The sequence below is a fragment of the Xyrauchen texanus genome, chromosome 15 (assembly GCF_025860055.1).
Source record: "Xyrauchen texanus isolate HMW12.3.18 chromosome 15, RBS_HiC_50CHRs, whole genome shotgun sequence".
Lineage (NCBI taxonomy): Eukaryota > Metazoa > Chordata > Actinopteri > Cypriniformes > Catostomidae > Xyrauchen > Xyrauchen texanus.
In genome coordinates this window covers 29891275-29912618 of record NC_068290.1, presented here as the reverse complement: position 1 = coordinate 29912618, position 21344 = coordinate 29891275, and the positions used below count along the sequence as shown (strand labels likewise).

The following is a 21344-nucleotide window of genomic DNA, read 5'->3' as shown; positions in this document are numbered from 1 at the left end:
ATATGTTAAAATTAACATTTACCAAGATTGTTTACTGTTAGTTCATGTTAACTAATATAGCTAACTTAAGTATGTTAAGGAATTCAAACTTATTGTAAAGTGTTACAGAATACATAATATAAATTCCCCATAAGACACATTCTTCACAAATATTGTTCATTGTTAGTTAATGATAAATGGATTAACTAATGTTAACGAATACAACCTTATTGTAAAGTGTTAGCTTGAAAGGATACTCAAAATCCTGAAAAGATTTGAGAAAGCCTCACATTACTTTTTCCTTCATTTTGATTCTATTGTAATGTAACACGAAATCTGAATGAAATTAAAGTCATAAAGCATCTGAAATAATTATAATCAAAATGTCTTAACATTCTGAAATCTCATTATAAGAAGCTGACATGCTCAATCATTTATACACACAAAAATTCTGTTTAATAACTGGTTTGATCTATGGATTTATTCCCACTTTGTCAAAACGCTAACTCATCAATGCCCTCCATTGAAAACTGCTGGGGAGCTGTCCATGGTGCTGGAGCACTTCACTGCCACTTGTTTTATAAACAACATTATCTCAGTGAGAAGGAAATAATGTCAATGGCTCTATTACATAAGGCATACAGTACATTTCATCTATGCTGTTGCTTTTGTAAATGCTATGCACAAAAAGTGATCACATCGATCGATTTACTGGATCCTTTCCAACAGTAGGGCAGCCAACTGCTTTCCAAGCATTTCCACTGACCTGCCTTATTTATAATATATTCAGTTTGCAATATATTCAGTATAACACCTTTAATTGGGATTCGCTTGTCAAAGGTTTCCAGAAAACCTGGGATTTAGCACACGTCAAACTTAAGTTCAGTGACAAATTACCCTTCTCCACTTTGGAGGGGGTGCTGTATTACATTTCCTACTGTTGTATTATGAATTTAGTGCAGTGATCCTGCTCCCTTGGTTCCTTCTTAATACTCAACTATGGAGAGCAGGTTTCATTAGCCTGTCAGAATATACTGCAGTGGGCCATTAAGGCTGTTTTAAAATATCAGAACGGTAGCAGTGCTTTACTAATGAGTATCAACAGATACATGCTAAAGTGCACACCAGGAACAATAAAAATGTGTTTAAAAGGTTAACCTGAGTGTCATCTTTTCTTTTATGGAGCACAAATGATGAATACTTCAGCAAACATCTCTTGGTTCATGTGTCGCATGTGGTTAAAAGACTCATCTGCTTGACTGATGTTAATTAAAACATTTAAATGGAAGATCTTAAAAATTGTTTACAAGCTGTGAAGAAATTCTGTCTTAAAGCAGAACCAATCAGCAGTTGCATACCTTGCCTGCTAGGAAAAAACTCTCAAAGAGAGAGTTCAGATTGAATTAACAATATTGGAACAAAATGCCTTAATCAGGAGAAGTGAAGGTCTATATGGGTCTGAGTGAAATGACAACTACTGAAAGGACATACAGTGGCACATTTTTAGCAGGCACAGATAAGTAATGGACATAACAGAACATACAGGTCTAAATAAAACAAATAACAATATTTCAAGCATTTTAAAAGGGTCAAATTGTCCTTGATCTTTTGACATTTAAGAGGTCATTGTACTATACATATATACTATACGTTTCAGAACTGAAAACTTCCTCCTTAATAGAAAAAAAATCATTTATTTAAACCAAGCTGCAAAAATGGCTTATAGGAATTTGTGGAACTTGTGACATCACAAGGACCAAGTACATCTGCATATGCAACGCCTATTTTTCATTCATTGCGTCATTGCACCGATGGCCATGCCCACTGGTGCTCAGTCAGTCACACAGGTGAAGAGGAGAGAGATGGGGCCTGTCATGGGCGATTCATCCAAAGTGGACTTACACAGGACACCTTTATGTTCTTGTCTGGATTCAAATGTTTTTCTACATAAACATGCACAGACAGACGTCTTTGACTGCTTGATACATATCTCAGGCGGATTTGAAAAGATGAGGTGTCTAAATACATCTCTGAAGAGAAGCTGCTCATTCAGCTGCTTCCTCCTGCTGTTTTAAGCACAAACGCATCATGGACATGTTATTTCACCCATCTGTGCTATTTTAATTGTTTTAGTAGCTCTGTCATTCCAAAACATGATGACATGATACTGGAAACTGTATGTTTTAGAGTGGATTGTGTGTTCCGCTCATATCATATCAGTCATAATACGATTCAAGCTTTACAAAGGAACTGTTATTTGAAAGTGTCCAGTTAAAAATACTTGGATATGATCACAAAAACCATGAGTAAACAGTTTAATTCGTGTTTATGTTGGTTTTAAGTTGAGTTTGGTATTAAAACTTTATGTTGAGTATTCAGCCAGTTCCTGCCTCCTCCTTGCCCATGCTTTACCTGTTACAGTGGCTTTAATGTGATTTTTGGAGCTTAAAAGGTCTGGTCGCCATTCACTTGCATTGTAAGTACCAACAGAGCTGAAATATTCTTCTAAAAACCTTCGTTTGTGTTCTGCAGAAAAAAAAGAATGTCATACACATCTGGGATGGCATGAAGGTGAGTAAATTATAAGATAATTTTCATGTTTGGGTGAACTATCCCTTTAAGACATTTAATGAATTGGCTACATTTGTGATCGGAATTTTAATTGAAATTTGAAGGGTCAACAAACACTTGTTGATGAATTTTACACAGAGCTGATGTATTTACTGTACATGGGTCCCACATGAGTTTTAGCAGAAGAATTAATGTAAGAGCTTTTATGAAATTATAATCTTCACATTTCTGCCTTGAAACCCTCCAAAGTTGGTACCTTTTACTTCCATCGTATGTGTGTCACTGTAACCTCAAAAACAAAAAAAATTAAGAAAAGAAAAAAATACAATTTTTTTTATGGTAATCATAATTATACTACAAATGCTGTCAAATGAGCTTAACTTGTATTGAAACCAGTATGTTTCTTTACAGATTCTTTACAGATTTACAGATTTAGCTTTCTTTACAGATTTAGCTTTATATATATATATAAAGCTATTCCTGGTAAACCCAGTATATTCCTTTATACAGAGCCTCACTTTTCATTTGGCGACTGATTGACTCCCATTATAGAATTGCAGATTTCAAAGTATTTTTGTTTAGCATTTCCTTTCCCCCACAATTGAATGTTAGTGGATATTAAATTGCTATTGTTTCCTTTTAGGCCTTACAACAACTGTGCAAAATGTCCCACTGATAACAATTGTGACAAAAGATTAAAGCACGAACTTCCACTAACTTAAAAAATAAATATTTAAAATAAAATAAAATGAGAAAAGTCATGTAGATTGTTTCATTGGGCTATCCAATGAGTAAAATACATGTCTTTAATTAGCTGGGTTAAGCGGATGGAAACAACTTGTAAACCAATGTTAATGAGCTTTTTAATATTAAAATCATAATGACTGTTCTCTGCACATACAGAGACAATGGGCTATTCATCCTTTTGGAATACATATTGTGTAGATGTTTAGATTAATTCTTTATTGATTCTTTAATGATGAATGAAAGCAGTCATGATTTTCAGACTGGGGACACTTAAAAGCCTTTAGCTCATTAGTGCTTAATGAAACAAGGCAGGGATTTAAAAATAATTTCTCTCTCTCTTTTTCTCTCAGGCACGCACGCACGCACACACATACACATTTAAGCAGGTGTGATGAGGTCATGCAGAAAAAGATATCCACAAAACAAAAGAAGGGAATTCATTAAACTTCTAGAAATAGAGGAAGACGCATGCATATTCAATTGCGCGCATTTCAGAACAACACATATGACGTTGAGGTCTTGTAAGACCACGTTTGCTTTCAAGTTTATTTGGGCCAACAGTGCTCGCCGGAGATCAGCAAACGAGCCCTCGGCCCTTCCCAAAGGAGTTACCTTCGTCTTACCTGCCAATATGCATGAACAAATTGCTTAATGTAGATCAGCGTCATCAGGCATCAGTCATATTTATTTATTTAATTGCTAAACTCTACGGCCCTAATAAAATCGAGTGTGTGTGTGTGTGGATGAAGGCTGAAGAACAGTGAGATAAATGGATGGATGTGTGTACAGTGAGTTGAGGATTACGGTTGATTGAAACGTTTGACGACACCAGCATAAGATTCACTCACTGTTTTTAACTCGACATGACGACTTTTGATTTTTCCGACGTGGAGGCATTTTTGGATTGCCATCCCGAGCTTTTTGAGGAATATCTCATCAGAAAGGGGAAATGTGACACATTGGGCAGGTGGACCAAAGAGCACCAGCCGTCCAAAAGCTCTCCGGCGGAAGAGAAGCGCGGGGTCGCCAAGGATCCGCACTGGCCCACGAACCCTGACGGACTGAAGCGCAGATCGTCCCACATGGAGCTCCGCAGAAACTTCGCGCGGTCCAAAGCGATTACGGCGCACCGGACCTATGACGAGCACGTCAGTCTCGCGGATCACGAGTCCCAGTCTAGCATGCGACGGCGCGCGCTCCTGCGGAAAGCCAGCTCGTTACCGCCGACCACCGCGCACATCCTCAGCGCCCTTCTCGAGTCCAGGGTTAACGTGCCTCAATATGCCTCCAGCGCCATCGACTACAAATACCGACTCAAAGAGTCCAACGAGAGGGAGTTCTTCCTCGAGCTGGTTAAGGACATTTCTAACGAACTTGACATGACAAACCTCAGTTACAAGATTCTGATCAATGTTTGCATCATGGTGAACGCAGACAGGTGTTCGCTGTTCCTCGTGGAGGGACCGTCACATAAGAGGACGCTCGTGTCCAAGTTTTTTGACGTGCACTCGGGAACTACGGCGCGACCCTCATCGATAACCCTGAATTCAAACGAGGTGCAGGTTCCGTGGGGGAAGGGCATCATTGGCTATGTAGCCGAACACGGAGAAACCGTCAACATCCCGAATGCATACGAGGTAGGCCTATAATGTGCAACAATTTAGAAATTCCCTCAATGTAACTTTAACCTCTTAACCAGCACCCCTATTTTTGAGAATTTTCGGAAAATGACATACTCAAATACAAATGTCTGTAACTCCTAAACCATATGCTCCACATTCATAACTCTGATATTTTTTTAAACTAGACACTTGAAACTTTGTTACCCAAGAGTCATATTAATTCAAAAGTAGCATAGGAACAGAGTAAAACAAGGTCAAATTTACATGAAAGTGACTCACGATTTCTATGAATGAACTTCATTTAGGGAAAAATGTATCAGACTTTTATGTTAAAGGCCTGAAAACACCATAAAGATAAAACTGAATGTCTGACCATGTTCTGATTCAAATTTGAAGATGATACTCCCAAAAATGTAGTTTCTGTAAGCTTTTATTCAGGGAAAGTCTAGGCGTCCTTTCCAAAAGGCCATTTGGAGACTGTAATCTCATATCTTGCTAGTCTTCTCCACTGTAATTTTATAATCAAAACCATCTTCACCTGACTTCTTGTAATCCTTTCCTTCCATTTTTGTTATATTATATGCATCATAAATATAATGTGTGTGTGATATAAATATTATGTCTTTATGTATAATATACAGCTATCACCTAGCTACTCGTGTAGCCTCGTGTCTTTGCTAGTCATTTTATAATCAAAAACATGATATGAACAGAAAAACTGCCAATACTTCATAAACATAAAAACTCAAGACGATGTGTTTCAACTTAGTGATCTAATACGGGATCGAGTCCATGGAGAAACATCTCGTGTTACCAGCTTCAGCCCGGCCCTAATGACCGCAGGTTCTGACCCGTGTGCAAAGTTTCAAGAGTTTTTGAGCATGTTAAGAGCCCCAAAAGTGCCCCGTAAGTCGTAAAAAAAAAAAATAAATAAAAAAAATAATAATAATAATAATAATAATAATAATAATAATGCGCTGTGCGTAAAATGACGAAGAGCGCACGAGTGGACGCACTTGTATTAGACCTATGTATTAGACAGATCTTCTGAGGTAAACTAAGCAAACTGTCAATCACTTCATTCGTGTTTTAGTTGGTTAATACTCCCATCCATCAAAATTTTGCTGACAAGACATTGGGTGGCTTTTATCCAGTCAAAAACCGAGGTGCGAGAGTGACAGGTCCCGCAGCCTGTTGTTGTGCTCCCTTCATATTTTGGTCATTACAGAGCCTCTGATTGAAGGAGAGAAACAGGGAATGGCTCATTTTATCAGAAACAGTCCAAACTACGGGGAGAGATGGTTTTTGAACATTGGAATACAAATTAGAATCGATATTTCATTGAAAGTGAACATGATGGATTACTCTAACTGGAAGCGCTCATGAAAACTGAGGAGGATATTTAGTTTTTTTCCCTATTTTTTTGTTGTTTTGGATTAAAAAGTGGGATGCATTTTGAAGAGTAGACCCTTACATTGAAATGTATGCTGGTGTTTCTTGGATTCGTCCGAACTGATCTGAACCATAGGAGATGAAAGATAAGTATTGCCGTTCATTTTGTTCATATTTACAGGGTCGGTCTGTCAGCATTTTATTGAACCCTTTCCTCTCTGGTGTATTGATTGCAAAAACAAGTTCAGAACGTGATTCTTGAGTGTTTTAGCTTTCAAATGATGCATAGTTTATGATAGTTGATTGAATATTTGTTATAAAACAAAGGTAATAAAATTATAAACACCCCCCCAGGGCCCGCCGGCGCCCCCCTGCTGGTTAACCCATCAAACACATAACATTCCATTAACATTCCAGTATGTGTCTCATTTTGTTATTTTTTTGGGGATCCAACTTTTTGAGTTTTTTTTAAATATACCGTATTGTATTTATATACCGTAAACATTTGCCTATTTTTAAAATGTTCCATTTCAATTTCATGGTGTAATTTGTAACTAAATTAAATGAATAGCCTAAAAACTAAAATATTTAGTTTATTATTCGATTGAATTTGATGAAAGTTTGTAAATGCATTAATATGTTTTATTTGTTTTGCATTAATATGCATTAATTATTTGTAATGCATTAATATGTTTAATATGTTTTATTTATTTATTTATTTTTGAGCATGAAAATAACATTGAAAAGATAAGAACATTTGCTTCAAAATATGCTGCCTTCTAAAAAATGCTTGATTTTGAAAACTTGAAAAGTTTATTTTGAAGTCACATGACAAGTTTTTTTCACAAAAATGTGACCAACTCACTCATTGGTCTTCTCCTCAACAAAAAAAACTTTGTGTCCTGGGTGAAAAAAAAAAGAGAATGTCTAAAATCCTAAAAATCTTTCAGACGATTTGTGTAGGATTAATTGCTTTTAATTAATTTTTTTTTAAACTAAAAAGTGCCTTCAAACTTTTTTCCCGATCTAACAACCCAGTGTTAGTAAATATGGGGATTGAAGTAAATATCCTCTCTTTTTTCACAGACAAATAGATTTGTAACAATAACTTAAAAGACAGACCTATTGTGAGCTCCAATTTTGTTTAGCGATGGTATATGCCTTTGTTGAATACAACTTTTTAAGTACTTCCTACTGAAACAGGAAGTAGGGGGGTGGGACATGTTGAACAACTCATCCCATTTTTAAAAATAGATAATAGGCTTTAGTTTACCGCCACACACACATACCCCTTTACACCATGCTGCTCATGTCAAATTTGCAAATTTGGGGAAACTTAAAATGCAGTGTCAATGGAGGCATGTGTAGCTCATTAAGTAAAGACGCTGACTTCCATACCTGGAGTCATAAGTTTGAATCCAGGGTGTGCTGAGTGAATCCAGTCAGGCTTCCTAAGCAATCAGTCGTCCCGGTTGCTAGAGTGGTTAGGGTCACGTTGGGGTAACCTCCTTGTGGTCGCCATAATGTGGTTCTCACTCTCGGTGGGGCACGTGGTGAGTTGTGCGTGGATGCTGTGGACAATAGAGTGAAGCCTCCACACACGCTAGGTTTATGCGGTAAGGCGCTCAACAAGCCAAGTGATAAATTGTGGAGATTGATGTCTCAGACGCGTAGCCAACTGAGATTTGTCCTCCGCCACCCAGATTGAGGAGAGTCAATATGCCATCACGAGGAATTACAGCACATTGGGAATTGGGCATTCTGAAAAGGGGAGCAAAAATAGAAGTAATGCCAATACCGGCCAGCTTTTCCAAAGAGAATTTACCATCCCTATGCCCTGTTCCCTTCAAAGAAAATTACCCAACACTGTGAGAGCTTCAGATGGCTGAAAGGTGATAATGGTCAGCCAGAACTCACTTCTTAAGAGATTCTTATTGGAAAATGTAAACATTTGTGGTGGTGTTACCTTTTAGACACAGCCGGTTGAGGATGAGTCAGCAGAAACTTTCCTTGCCCACTTAATGAAGTGAAACAGACTTCCGAAATGGTGGTGGAGATTCGAATGCAGTCTCCCTACACCCTCAAACTACATATATATTTGTATATATCTGATTATTTTGCAGTAAACAAAATATATTGTTTCTATACTTATAATCAACAACCTAAAATCAGCAGTTTTATATATTTACATTGTTTTTACTCTATTACATAATTTGCAATGCTTAATGGGATTGTAATTCATGACCTCGTGAAAGATGGTAAGTACACAGTCTTGTACCTATGTCTTTTTGTCCTATTTACCAATAATGTTTTGCTTCAAATCAAAGATTGTAATGTTGTGATTTAATTCAGAGCTGGTTGGTTTGGTTCATGGCTTTCAGCTCTTTTATGAAGGGTTTTTATTAAAAGTCTATAGAAAAAAATGTATGGGAAAAATACTTCCAGAACCCAGATAGCTGAAAAAAAAATGGGTGCACACTGTTATTCTATAGCTTTCTATAGCTTTTGATTATGACAAAAGCTTAGAGGAATCACATTCCACATGTATTATATTGCTGACTGTTCCCTGTTCTTCATGTGTTTGCTACCAGCCAGTCGTGCATACACATCATTATAATATGGCCACAAGCAAACCATCCCCAGAATCTGCACAGAATGGTCATTGGAGATCCATTAATGCAATGAATGTAGCCACTCTTCCTGGGCAGTCACTCTGTTACTATGTAATTTTTTATTTTATAGGTTAGTGACTGAATCAAAGCAGTTTTTCCCCACACCCTTGTAACCAGTCCCTTAGTAGGTGATAAGATTGATATGAAATAGAACAATAACTTTTGTTTGCAGAAGCCTTTAAAAGAGCCTCAAATATCATGTTTATGTACTCAAGGAACTGTCAGAGCCTTGAAGCCATTCCCTCATGATGGGGGGTATTGAAGGAACCATTGACAGTCTTCAAAGTTCTTTAGAGTTCTTTTGAGTTCTTTCAGGAATCAAAGTAAGTTTCTCAGAGAACTAAAAGGGTGTCTGGAGGATCTCCAGAGGGTTCTGCCACTCTGGTGTCTGAGGAAACCAAATTGTTGACTCAAGTATTTTTTAATTTGTACAATTCCATCACAAAGGTGCAGAAATGTTCCATGGTCAGTGAAAATTGCTGGTAAAATCCAGTGTGTTTCTTGCCTCTTGTGTATTGTGTAGGACCATCGATTCAGTGATGAAATTGACAAGTTGACGGGCTATAAGACACAGTCAATTCTGTGCATGGCCATTCACAACAGTGACGGTGAAGTCATCGGTGTAGTGCAGGCCATCAACAAGAACCCCAGCGGAAGTCCCTTTACTGAGGATGATGAGAAGGTAAGCTCTGTTCTCCTTTTCTCTTTGCTTCCTGCTGATATTACACTCTAAAGGATGTGCTTCATCTGCTGGATTTATAGTCTTTTGCATTATCCAGTACTACAGTATTGTACCAAACGTTTAGTTGGTTATGAAACTCTAGAGCATGAAGATAATTGCTGTAGTTATTACTGGATGTATTGATTAAATTAGTTACATATAGTAGTCTTGGAATAGCTGATAAAATTCTAATGAATGAATTCATGTGTGAAGATTTATTCTTACAGTTTTACTCTCATAATCTCGCAAGCGAAACCCAACTGGAGCCTTGAGGTCATTTCGTGCATATACCATTCTGAATGATTGCATAATTCAAAGCTACTGTAGATCTGATAGATCTTTGTTGATGTTATTTTCCTTAAGATGTTTTTTTGACAGTTTAAGAGGATCCACAGAAGGGAAATAAACATGTATTCAGGTGGTGTCTAACATATCTGACAGACCAAAAACCCTATTGTATTCTGATGTAAAAAAATATATATTTTGGAAACATTTTGGAACTTAAGAATTTAGTGTTTTCTCAATGAGAGACAAGCAAGTTCTTCCCTCAAAACAGAAAGATCTTATCTCCTCCTCTTCTTCTTTCATCTTCTACAATCAACCGATCTTAAAAAAATGATGTAATTCACTCAGAGGGAGATATTCAATGAAACAATGGGGGTGATACATGAACTGAAAATTAGACTGAATGTCTATGGATAAGCATATCTGTGATGCCTAAAATGTGTTAGAGCACCACCTACATTTCAGATCTGCATTTTGTGATGTAAGGTGATAGAGGAAATAGAAAATCCTAGTACTTGCTCCCATTTAGTGTAAAGAAATAAAACTTTTTAAATGGAGATAGAGTGAATAGAACCAGAATGACATGCTTACAAATTTAGGACAACAATAATAAAAGGGGGTGTTCTGAAAAAGGAAGACACATTTTTTGCAATTAGTCCACAGTATATGTGAATGGTGAGCTTTTAAATTTAAGTGTGAAAATTTGCAGGCAGTAGCCCAAAAGTGCACCACAGTTTAAAAGGTTCAATTCAGCAGATCCATATCACTACAGTCTAATGGCTGTCCATACATCTTATCCCTTCACTTTCATTGCTGCTTCAGAACATCTCTTTATAAATTGTAATCCGTAATCAAGAACTTCTCTTTGGAATAATTTGAAAGCAGACACTGATACACAGGCTACTTCACTGTTAAAAATGCCCTAGAAATACATTAATGTAAAGATATAGAATTGATATGATGCCTCCAGTTCTTCTTGTGTTGTTCCTCTCAATGTCTCACCATCATGCACCACTCTGACTCAAGCTTTCAAAATATCACACCTCTCTCCACAGGTGCTGCAAATGTATCTACCATTCTGCGGAATATCGATCTCCAACGCCAAGCTCTTCTCTGAGTCCCGCAAGGAGTATGATAGGAGCAGGGTGAGCCAAGACCTGCTGGAATATTGCAGAATAAAACTCAGCTTTTCAGACATATTCAAAATTTGCCCCTAGACTTCCAACATCTAGATGTCTCAGACACTTTTGCTTGATTTTCCAAGATTGTTTACAATTCTCATGTCCTCAGGTTTGAATTATTTAAAAACTTGTCCAATAAAATCTTAAGGGTGTTTGAAGGCCTGTGCAATGAGAATACATTTCAAGTTGTTGCTGTTGTTTCTTGAGGCCCTGCTAGAGGTGGTGAATGATCTGTTTGAGGAGCAGACAGACCTGGAGAAGATTGTAAGGAAGATCATGCAGCGTGCGCTGACATTGCTCCAGTGTGAGCGCTGCTCTGTGCTTTTGCTGGAAGACATACTCTCCCCTGTGAGATCACCAATTAATTTAATTCCTCGTTTCCTTGTTTCTGTTATGATTTAATATTTTCTTATCCTAAAATATTTTTTTCTTTGTCCATTCCACCTTTCTTGACTATAAAGCTGAGTGTCCTCTTACTGCCTTTCACTGAAGTCTTTTTAGTGGCAAGCATCACTATTACTATTGCTTATTCTTAGGGTCAGGGATTTGAACATTTGTCTAAACATAAGTATTAATATTTGGTGCATAAACAAAAAATAAAAATAAAATCAGACTTACATGGAAGGAGGGACCCTAACCATATATAGTGACTAGAATATCATTGAGACTTGGGGGTGGGCTCTTCTGACTTGGGCTCATAAGAAGCCTTTCTAGCAACCAACCAGAACACCCTAGCAACCGCCTAGCAATACCCTAGCAACTAGAACCACTCAAATTATCTTCAAAAAGTAAACAAACAAAAAAAAAGTAAAAAAATTAAAATCTTACAATTCTTTACTTTTGAATGTTTGTCAGGTGGTAAAGTTCTCCCAGACGTTTGAGCTGATGTCTCCACTGTGCAACGTTGACCATGACATTGGGTGAGAACGGCTCAACGTACTTGTGAAATCACAGCTCACTTTACGATATATTAAATAACAACACCATTAAAGACCATTAAAGTTTGCTAAATTCAAATTCTGCAATTATTTACTCATCATCATATTGTTCCAAATCTGTATGACTTTTATTTTCATGTGGAACACAAAAGGAGATGTTAGTAAGATTTTTAGACTCAGTCACCATTCACTTTCATTGCATCTTTTGGTAACACTTTCTATGAAGCCCATATTTATAATGCATTAGTAATGTCTCATAATACACCTTATATGATGTAATAACTTCTCATAAATACTAATAACCAAATTACAATACATTATAATACGTACCTATACATAGTTATACCATACAAGTATAATGCATTATAACCCAAGCAACATCCAATTTTATCTGCAGTAGTTCAAATGTATTCTAGATATATGTATAATACAGTAGGTATGCTTTAAGTAAAGTGATAAAAGCAATGTCTCCTTATATATAAATTGTTATAAGACATTGCATGTCATGCTTGAAGTTATATACATTATACATGCACAAAATACAAAATAACACACATTCAATGTAAAATATGTATGTTGATCACACGTGTGTAAACACACCCATGAATAAAAATAAATAAAATCAACTAATTCTATACTGGACTCCATTCAATAAACTTTAATATTTGTTAAAGACCACTTAATATGATCACATTATTAAGCCTTTTGACTGTTTTCATTAAACAGCACTTATATGATTATCTTTATTAGCTTCTGCTGCGTTAAAATTGGATGTCGCTTGTGTTATAATGCATTATACTCTAAATTATAATTATGAATAGGGGAAGCCTTATGATGTATTATAACTGTAGTTTTAATTATTTAAGAGAAGTTATAACTTATTATAATGTGTTTTATGAGACATTATGAATTCAGTATAATGCATTTATAATGCATTTACAATGCATTATAAATACAAGTTTCATAGTAAGTGCTACCCATCTTTTTTCCACACACTGAAATTGAATAGTGACTGAGAATAAGTCTCTGACTAACATCATCAAGAAATAGTCAAATGGATGTAGAACTACATGAGGCTAAGTATATGATGACAGAATTTGATAAACTAGTTCCATTTGTGTTAATATTGTACTGTATGTAATGTGAGCTGCTAAGTAAATTAATGTTTACTATGTGTGTGTATGTGTTTGTGTGTGTGTGCATTTGAACAAGTCAGCATGGAGAAGGTGTCATGCTCAGACTGGCTTATCAATAATAGCATTGCTGAGTTGGTAGCATCTACTGGGCTTCCTGTTAACATCAGTGACGTCTGTCAGGATCCCCGGTTTGATAATGAAGTGAGCAGAACTCAGACATTCAGATAAGAAATACACACATTGCCTTTCATGCACAAATTTCAAACCCACACTTAAAAGTGCACTCCGATACGACTGGAGTTATTATCTCATGTTAGTGTACGTGTTTTTACTTTTTTTTTATGTACTATTCATTTCTATATGTATAAGCCTTTTTTGATGAGGGAAACACACAAACTGTATGAAACTGAGTGTACTCAAACACACACACACACACACGTAATGTATGCAAGCAATGTGTTTAATTTTCAGGCAGACCAAGCTTCTGGTTTTCATATCAGATCAGTTTTATGTGTCCCCATCTGGAATCGGACACATCAGATTATTGGTAATTGGTTTCCCACACTACTTTTGTTAATTGCATATACACAAACCCACCAAAAAAATACAATTGAAACAACATATTTCTTTCATAAGGTGTTGCCCAGATACTAAATCGTTTGGACAGGAAGACATTTAATGATGCAGATCAGAGGCTATTTGAGGTATGACTTTTAGTTCAGAGAGTTATTTTCATATTTGACGTTGGAAGGAAATTACCCTATCAATATTTTACAAGTGAATTAGAGATTTACTTCACTGTTATATGCTACTGCCAGTTATGTTTTCATATTGTAAATCATTCACATGAGTAATTTTAATTTCCCTGGTTCCTTACAGGCATTTGTTATTTTCTGTGGTCTGGGCATTAACAACACAATGATGTATAACCAGGTGAAGAAAACTTGGGCCAAGCAGTCTGTGGCTCTAGATGTGAGTCATTTATCTTATTGGTTATTTATTCTATTGTTTAAAAGAGCTCATTAATATGCCATCTACATTTTTTTGCCTGCAAATAATCTGTCAAACCAGAACAGATAATTTAGTGTGCATGCTCATGTGGTTACAGTCTATGTGGGTGATGGAAGACTTTGTGTGCATAATCTGTTGTTGTTTCTTTGTCTTTTCCCAGATGCTGTCCTATCATGCTACATGCTCCAAGGCAGAAGTTGATCGGCTGAAGGTAAGTCAAACTAGACATAACTTATGGAAATAAAGTTGTATTAGATGCTTATTAGATTAGATACTTCAGAGATGTAAATATATATATTCATGTTTTTAATTAAATATTTATTCATTTAATATTAATGTATAATATGAAAAAAGATGGATGGATGGATGGATAGATAGATAGATAACAATCTTGAACAACAGCATAATTATTCTTATCAGCATAGTAAGACATATAATATCTGAAACATAACTTGCTGCATCATGTGATCAGTGAAGTGAAATCTTGACAGTATAAAACGTCTAGGTCAAGGATGTAACCTCCGTTCCCTGATGGAGGGAACGAGATGTGTGTCGAAGAAGCAACACTAGGAGTCTCTCTTAAGAGCCTTTTGCATCTCTGATCTATGAGAAAAGGCCTATGAGAAATTGGCAGACATACGGGTATAAAGGGAGGGAAATGCATCAGTTTCATTCCGGATTTTGGACCTCATTTTCGGCCGCAACAGTGGCTCAGTTCAGCGACGTGGCTGGGAGGACACAACGTCTCGTTCCCTCCATCAGGGAACGGAGGTTACCTAGACGTTCCCTGTCTGTCACTCACTTCGACGTTGTGTCGAAGAAGCGACACTAGGGGTCCAATTTAAATCACGCCATGCGCTGAACCGTATACGTGTACTGCTGACACAAGAGCGGGCAGGTATTTTACGTGCCAAATCGACCAACTGTGCCAGGCTGCACGTACCCTTCCCCAACGCCCCATAAAATCAGCTGGACCGACTGGGAGTGAAGCCTCCACTCTCCACTGGGCAAGTGTTGTCGTGATAGCGCGTCCGCTACCACGCAGAGGTTGCCCGGGATGTGAGTGGCACGCATTGAGTCGCTGCTGGCTCCAAAGGAGGAGACGATGGGCGAGCTCACTGGGGGAATGCGTACTTGCGCAACCCAGCGGGCCAGCTGTGTGCCAACGCGTCTGCCCCGAGGGGAGCCTCCGTTCGGGCATACCAGAGTAGGCAGTGGGAGGTTTCTCAGGAGGCGAACAGATCTTTGCCTAACCGTTCCCAAATCAGCTGGACTGACTGGGGTTGAAGCCTCCACTCTCCACTGGGCAAGCGTTGTCCTGATAGCGCATCCGCTACCACGTTGAGGTTGCCCGGGATGTGAGTGGCATGCATTGAGTCGCTGCTGGCTCCAAAGGAGGAGACGACGGGCGAGCTGTGACATGTGACTGCTGTCTGATCGAATCAAGATGTGTTAGCCCTGAATTAGCGGGAGAAACTTCCGCAGGGCAAAATGTACAGCCAACAACTCTAGGCAGTTGATGTGCCAGCGCAGCGGGGCCCCTTTCCAATGGCCCACGGCTGCGTGCCCGTTGCACATTGCGCCCCAACCCAATTTGGAGGCATCTGTGGTGACCAGGATGCATCGGGACACCTGCTGCAAGGGGACTCCTGTCCGTTGAAAGTTTGGCGGCAGGCGGGTTGATGACTGCACGCGCTCGTTGGTGAGGCGCACTAACATTGAGGCCGCTGATGTGCGCCATAGATCAAACAGCAATCGCTCAGAGATGGAAGGAACAGTGTGTGACTCGCAGCTTGCTGCATACACAACCTGTCGGCTCCGTAGAAAATTTCTGAATGAAACCCTCCCTTTATACCCGTATGTCCGGGGGCGGGACATGCAAATTCTGTCTGCCAATTTCTCATTGGCCTTTTCTCATAGATCAGACATGCAAAAGGCTCTCAAGAGAGACCCCTAGTGTCGCTTCTTCGACACAACGTTGAAGTGAGCGACATACAGGGAAATAAATTTTGTAGTGTTGTAAAATACACCACACCACATAAAAACAAAATTCACCGATCTGTAGAAAATTAATTCAGAATGTTTAAAACATTTTTACAATGAGAAATTATGAAAACTCATTCATTACAGATATAGATGTGTGCAAACATCTCAGCCTCTACATTTTCCAGAAATGTATAGTTTGTGGGTCTCAGACTTCAGAGAGTTGAAGTATTAATAATTTAAATGGTAGAGAGTAATATACTCTTTCTTTTTGAGCCCTCAGTGTATAAGGCCCTGCTCTGGTATTTAATTGCCTTGCTACTGGAGGTACTGAGATTGTCCCCTCTCCTCCATCAGGCTGCTAAGATTCCCCTAAGCAGTGAGCTCGGGATCGATGAGTTCCACTTTAATGACTTTTCTCTGGACAACGATGCCATGATCACTGCCTCCCTGCGGATGTTTTTGGAGCTTGGTGTCGTGCAAAAATTCAAAATTGATTATGAGGTAAGGCAATCAGCTTGAGACAGGGGTGAAACATCAACCCTTCTGATTGCATGAGTGAGATGCTGCTTATGCATGCGTGGTGGAGAGGGGAGTGCTGTTTTATAGATTTGTGAGATACTACTGGCTCCTGGAACAGTGTGGGGTCTGAATACTGAATATTATGAATATACTGGCCTTTAGGAGCCCAGGGACTTTTTCCGGTCGGCCGGTCAACTTGTGGGACTGTAGAAACCAAATTAATATACAACATAAATATACAAACATATAATGGCAAAACAAAAAGCTATTAAAATTTTTTGATAAAAGCATTTTATGACTTTTTTAGCAATTAGGGCATAAAGTAAAAAACTAAATGTCCTGTCTAATCTTAATCGATTTATTATTGGCAATAATAATCTGCAGTTTGACAACAACAAAATGGTAGACAGTATAGCATCTTTTTTATTTCATTATATACTAATACAAATGATTGGATATAAATTGGATTATAAAACAGCTATTTTTAATACAGCCACACATCAACTAATTAGTACAGCTAATTATATGCATGCAGTATGTGCCACATATTTTGGGGGACTCTCCACTGTAGGTTGGTAAAGCTGTTTTTCATTCTCGTTCAATCTCTGTCTACAGCGTTTACTTATATTTGTGTTCAGGTATTATGCCGCTGGCTGCTTACTGTGAGGAAAAACTACCGCACTGTTGCCTACCACAACTGGAGGCATGCCTTCAACGTCTCACAGTGCATGTTTGTTATGATCACTGTGAGTCATTACACACAGATGATGATCAAAGTGGCTCTTTGTAATCATGATATTGAGTGCCATATGAACACTGTATCAATTACAATGCAAAACACTTGTTTAATGTGTTAATGATTTTCTCATGTAAAGGCTGCAAATGCACACAGTTTGAATCAGTAATGATCTTTCAAGATATAATTAACTCACTGAATTGCATGATTTGTGTTTCGGGGCTTCTCTGTTGTGATCCAGACTGCTGGTTTCCAGGAGGTGCTGACAGACACAGAGACTCTGGCTCTTATGGTTGGGTGCCTCTGCCACGATTTGGACCATCGCGGCACAAATAACGCATTTCAGGCCAAGTGAGTCAAGAGTTCCCAGTGTAAATTACAATAGTTGTTCTCGTACCAAAATACAGGACCAAAATAGTTTGTTTTGCAAAAGTAAATAAACATTTAACTTCAATATTGATTAATATTACAATAAACTGCATACAGTAGGTCCAACATTGCAACCCTATCAGAACAGACCTGTTACCAATTTTTGGTTTGCGACCCATCAGTTGGCCTTTCAGACAAGCTTGTGTGTTTGTACAGCAACATAATATGCTGGTTGTAGGTTTTCTCTGTGGTATTCTCGCAGGTCTGGGTCAGCACTAGCTTTGCTGTACGGTACATCCGCTACACTTGAACATCATCATTTCAACCATGCTGTCATGATCCTGCAGAGTGAGGTGAGCATGCCAGTGTCTTGTTGAAATGATCTTTGGACTAACATGTCTGCTTTGTCCCTTCTCATGTCATCTGTGAGCAGAAAATGACAGCAGTGAGCAGTACAGAAGTTCTGATTTCTGAATATTATACACTTCACCTGTCAGTGGTTTTAATGTTGTAGATGATCAGTGTATGACACATGGCTATTTGATGAGTTCGATTCTTCTACCGATTACAACAATATGTACAATGCAATTTTTTTTTTTAATAAATTATCAAAACGGAACGCTTCTGATTTGTCTGCAAATTTCAAAGCACTTGTTCAGTTTTAGTCATAATGCCAATATGTATTGTAAAGTAGAGCTTCTAAGCTTCAAAAATATACCTATTTTGTGTTGGTCAAGACTGTAGTTATTCATATTTTGATAATTATAATTTTTCTTGTAGGCCCATCTGAGCTTAAAGGGTTAAATCACACAAATGAACTTCTAAAATGATAGAGGTGCTGAATTGTATTTTCATGAAGATTATACAGTCCAATGTCCATACCCTACTTAACTGAAACATTTTTCATGTACTTTTCTGAGGTAATTAAAAAACAGAAGAATTAAAGACAGTGTTTTGAAGATAAGCACAATGAACCTTGCCAAGCAATGGATTCATATTATGCCTCCCATAATGGATTTGCAGAAATTACCCATTTACCTCTGTTTACATTTTCATGTCTTAGTGGATGGAAGAATACAAATGGCTGTCAGCATTTGATTAAGTGGTTGCTTTAGCTCTGAGCTGTTTAATCATGACAAAGCTCTGTATCGATTTCCTGTGGACGTCTATTGATCTTTTTTAACCAACACCAGTTAACTGTGCTAAGGAGATTCCTCCCTTGGGCCAGCTGCACTGAAGCAAAGAGAGAAAGAAATTGCTTTCTTTCACAGAGGCTGAACATGCTTAGAGAACTTTAAGACACACTGTATATGAGTGATAGTCAGAGGTGATTCCCAGATATGTGATTGGCTTTAATTCAGCTGGAATTTCGAATGCGAAATGTGCTGTGTTTTAGTTTAAATATGGAAATAAACAAAGTTTAGGGATCTTGAAAAAATTTTAAAACGTAAAATAGAGAATGCATATTTATGTTTCTGCATTATTTAGGTTTGCACAAACTTCTGGTGTTCATTCAAGCTCAGTTGCATGCAAAAGTACATTAGTAGAATGGGGCATAATAAAAACTAATACTACGAATATTTACATTAAAACTAGGATATTCAGAAATTCATGTACTTTTTTCACTCAAAATGTTTGTTATACTGATAATATAATTTGTTATGAAAAAACTGCATTATATCAAAATAAAAAATGCAAAAAGGCTCATAATCTCATTCATTCAACAGGGTCACAACATTTTTGCCAATCTGTGCTCTAAGGAGTACAGCAACATGATGCAGCTATTGAAACAGGCCATTCTGTCCACAGATCTCACCTTGTACTTCAAGTAAGTGCTACTGTCACTACACATATGCATTTAAATAGTCGTAAATGACTCCACAAGCTCAGAAGTGGTAGCTGTGCTCCGGAAACATACTGGCTAACAAACATTTTCCACCTGGTGCATGAAATTCATATTTGAGCCACAGAGAGGCGCCCTTTGAACAGAGGCAGAAGAGGTGATATGAAGCCCTTTAGTGGCTTTTGCTCTGATCCTGAACAAAGATATCTTCTCAAAGATACATAAACAATCATGAAATAAAATGAACTTAAGGCTGTGTGACAACTATTAATGTATAGATTTGACTGGCTTTCAAGTTCTTCATTCAGTTCCCCTTTCTTGTTATCTTTATACTCTGTGGTACATCAAAGGAGAAGAACAAAGTTCTTTGAGTGCGTTCTCTCTGGACAGTTCAGCTGGAGTAATGAAGAACAAAGAGATATGTTTAGGTGAGCATATTTATGTAGATTGAAAAGCAGAATTGCATGATTATTGATTTATTAAAATTGTGAAATACCAGGAGCACCTGTAAATGGTTGAAGTATTAGCAATAAACTGAATATTACCAATGTAATATACCAGATCTATGCTGATGACTGCGTGTGACTTGGGTGCAGTGACTCGACCATGGGAGATTTCAAAACAGGTTAGACACAATAATACACAGTAGTTGTCTGTTTCATCACTCATTTTGTTGTCTGCATCAAATCATAATGTTATAATGTTACATCTCTCTGTTTCTAACTCCAGGTGGCTCAACTGGTGACAAGTGAATTCTTTGAACAGGGTGACAGGGAGAGATCAGAGCTGAAAATGACACCAGCAGTAAGTACTCTCTCACTCTTATAGGTCGTCCCAGTTGCCTTAATATGGAAGGTGCTTTTAGAGTCTTTAAAAGTACATTTGTTGAATCTTAAAAAACAAGCTTAAGATTTATAAAAAAAAAATGTTATGCTCTCCTGTCTCCTTCAGGCAATTTTTGACCGTAATCGTAAAGATGAGCTTCCTGTACTTCAGTTGGAATGGATTGATGGGATTTGTAAGCCGTTGTATGAGGTAAACTGGTGGAATAAAGGAATAAATAACATTTCAGCTAATAAACTTTTCAATGATGATTATAAATGTATTTTATAGGCTCTAGTGAAATTGAATAGGAAGCTTCACCCAATGGTAGATGGAATAGATGCCAACCGAAAAAAGTGGGATGAGCTCTGTCTGTCCTATCAGCAAACACGGAGGGCCTCTGAGTGTAACTTAATTCTGGAGACTGGAGAGGGTGCAGACTGCACGCACATGCCGGAATCAAGTCATAGTGAAGTAACCAATCAGAACACAGACTCCACCCACAGTGTGGAGTCAAATCAGAACTCAGTAGCCAATTAAAAAGAAGAGGCGTGATGTTGTGATTAATGGAGGGCGCCCTGAGCAACAAGGATACTGAAACTTTTGTACGTTTGTACAAAAAACTCACATATTGTTACCCAATATTTTTATGTGGGGTACTTTGTCATTGCAATCAGCATTTCTATTGAAATTAATTCGGTTGTTTACAGCACTTAGTGCTAGTTTCTTTAAAAAAAAAAAAAAAAGATGAAGAAAAAAAAAATTACAAGGACCCATAATATTAATACACTACATATAGCTGTTCCCGTTATCT

The 21344-nt window shown here is 37.7% G+C and overlaps 1 protein-coding gene across 1 annotated transcript; it reads left to right on the top strand.

The window, feature by feature from the left end:
- Positions 1 to 4160: 4160 nt before the first annotated feature.
- On the top strand, positions 4161 to 21070 carry LOC127655591 (dual 3',5'-cyclic-AMP and -GMP phosphodiesterase 11A-like). Its single transcript, XM_052143484.1, has 20 exons — positions 4161 to 4934; positions 9507 to 9665; positions 11045 to 11134; positions 11378 to 11518; positions 12026 to 12090; positions 13325 to 13445; positions 13716 to 13791; positions 13881 to 13948; positions 14124 to 14216; positions 14416 to 14466; positions 16596 to 16742; positions 17399 to 17506; positions 17738 to 17847; positions 18128 to 18218; positions 19593 to 19693; positions 20059 to 20136; positions 20270 to 20333; positions 20438 to 20512; positions 20660 to 20743; positions 20822 to 21070. The coding sequence occupies exons 1-20, from the start codon at positions 4161 to 4163 to the stop codon at positions 21068 to 21070; spliced, it is 2745 nt and encodes a 914-aa protein (XP_051999444.1).
- Positions 21071 to 21344: the final 274 nt, after the last annotated feature.

Excerpts from the sequence above, each read along its gene's own strand:
- LOC127655591 (XM_052143484.1), top strand. The coding sequence starts at position 4,161 with ATGACGACTTTTGATTTTTCCGACGTGGAGGCATTTTTGGATTGCCAT. Across the intron at positions 13,446-13,715 it reads ATCCCCGGTTTGATAATGAA|GCAGACCAAGCTTCTGGTTT; the intron begins GTGAGCAGAACT and ends TTTAATTTTCAG. Across the intron at positions 19,694-20,058 it reads GATCTCACCTTGTACTTCAA|GAGAAGAACAAAGTTCTTTG; the intron begins GTAAGTGCTACT and ends GGTACATCAAAG.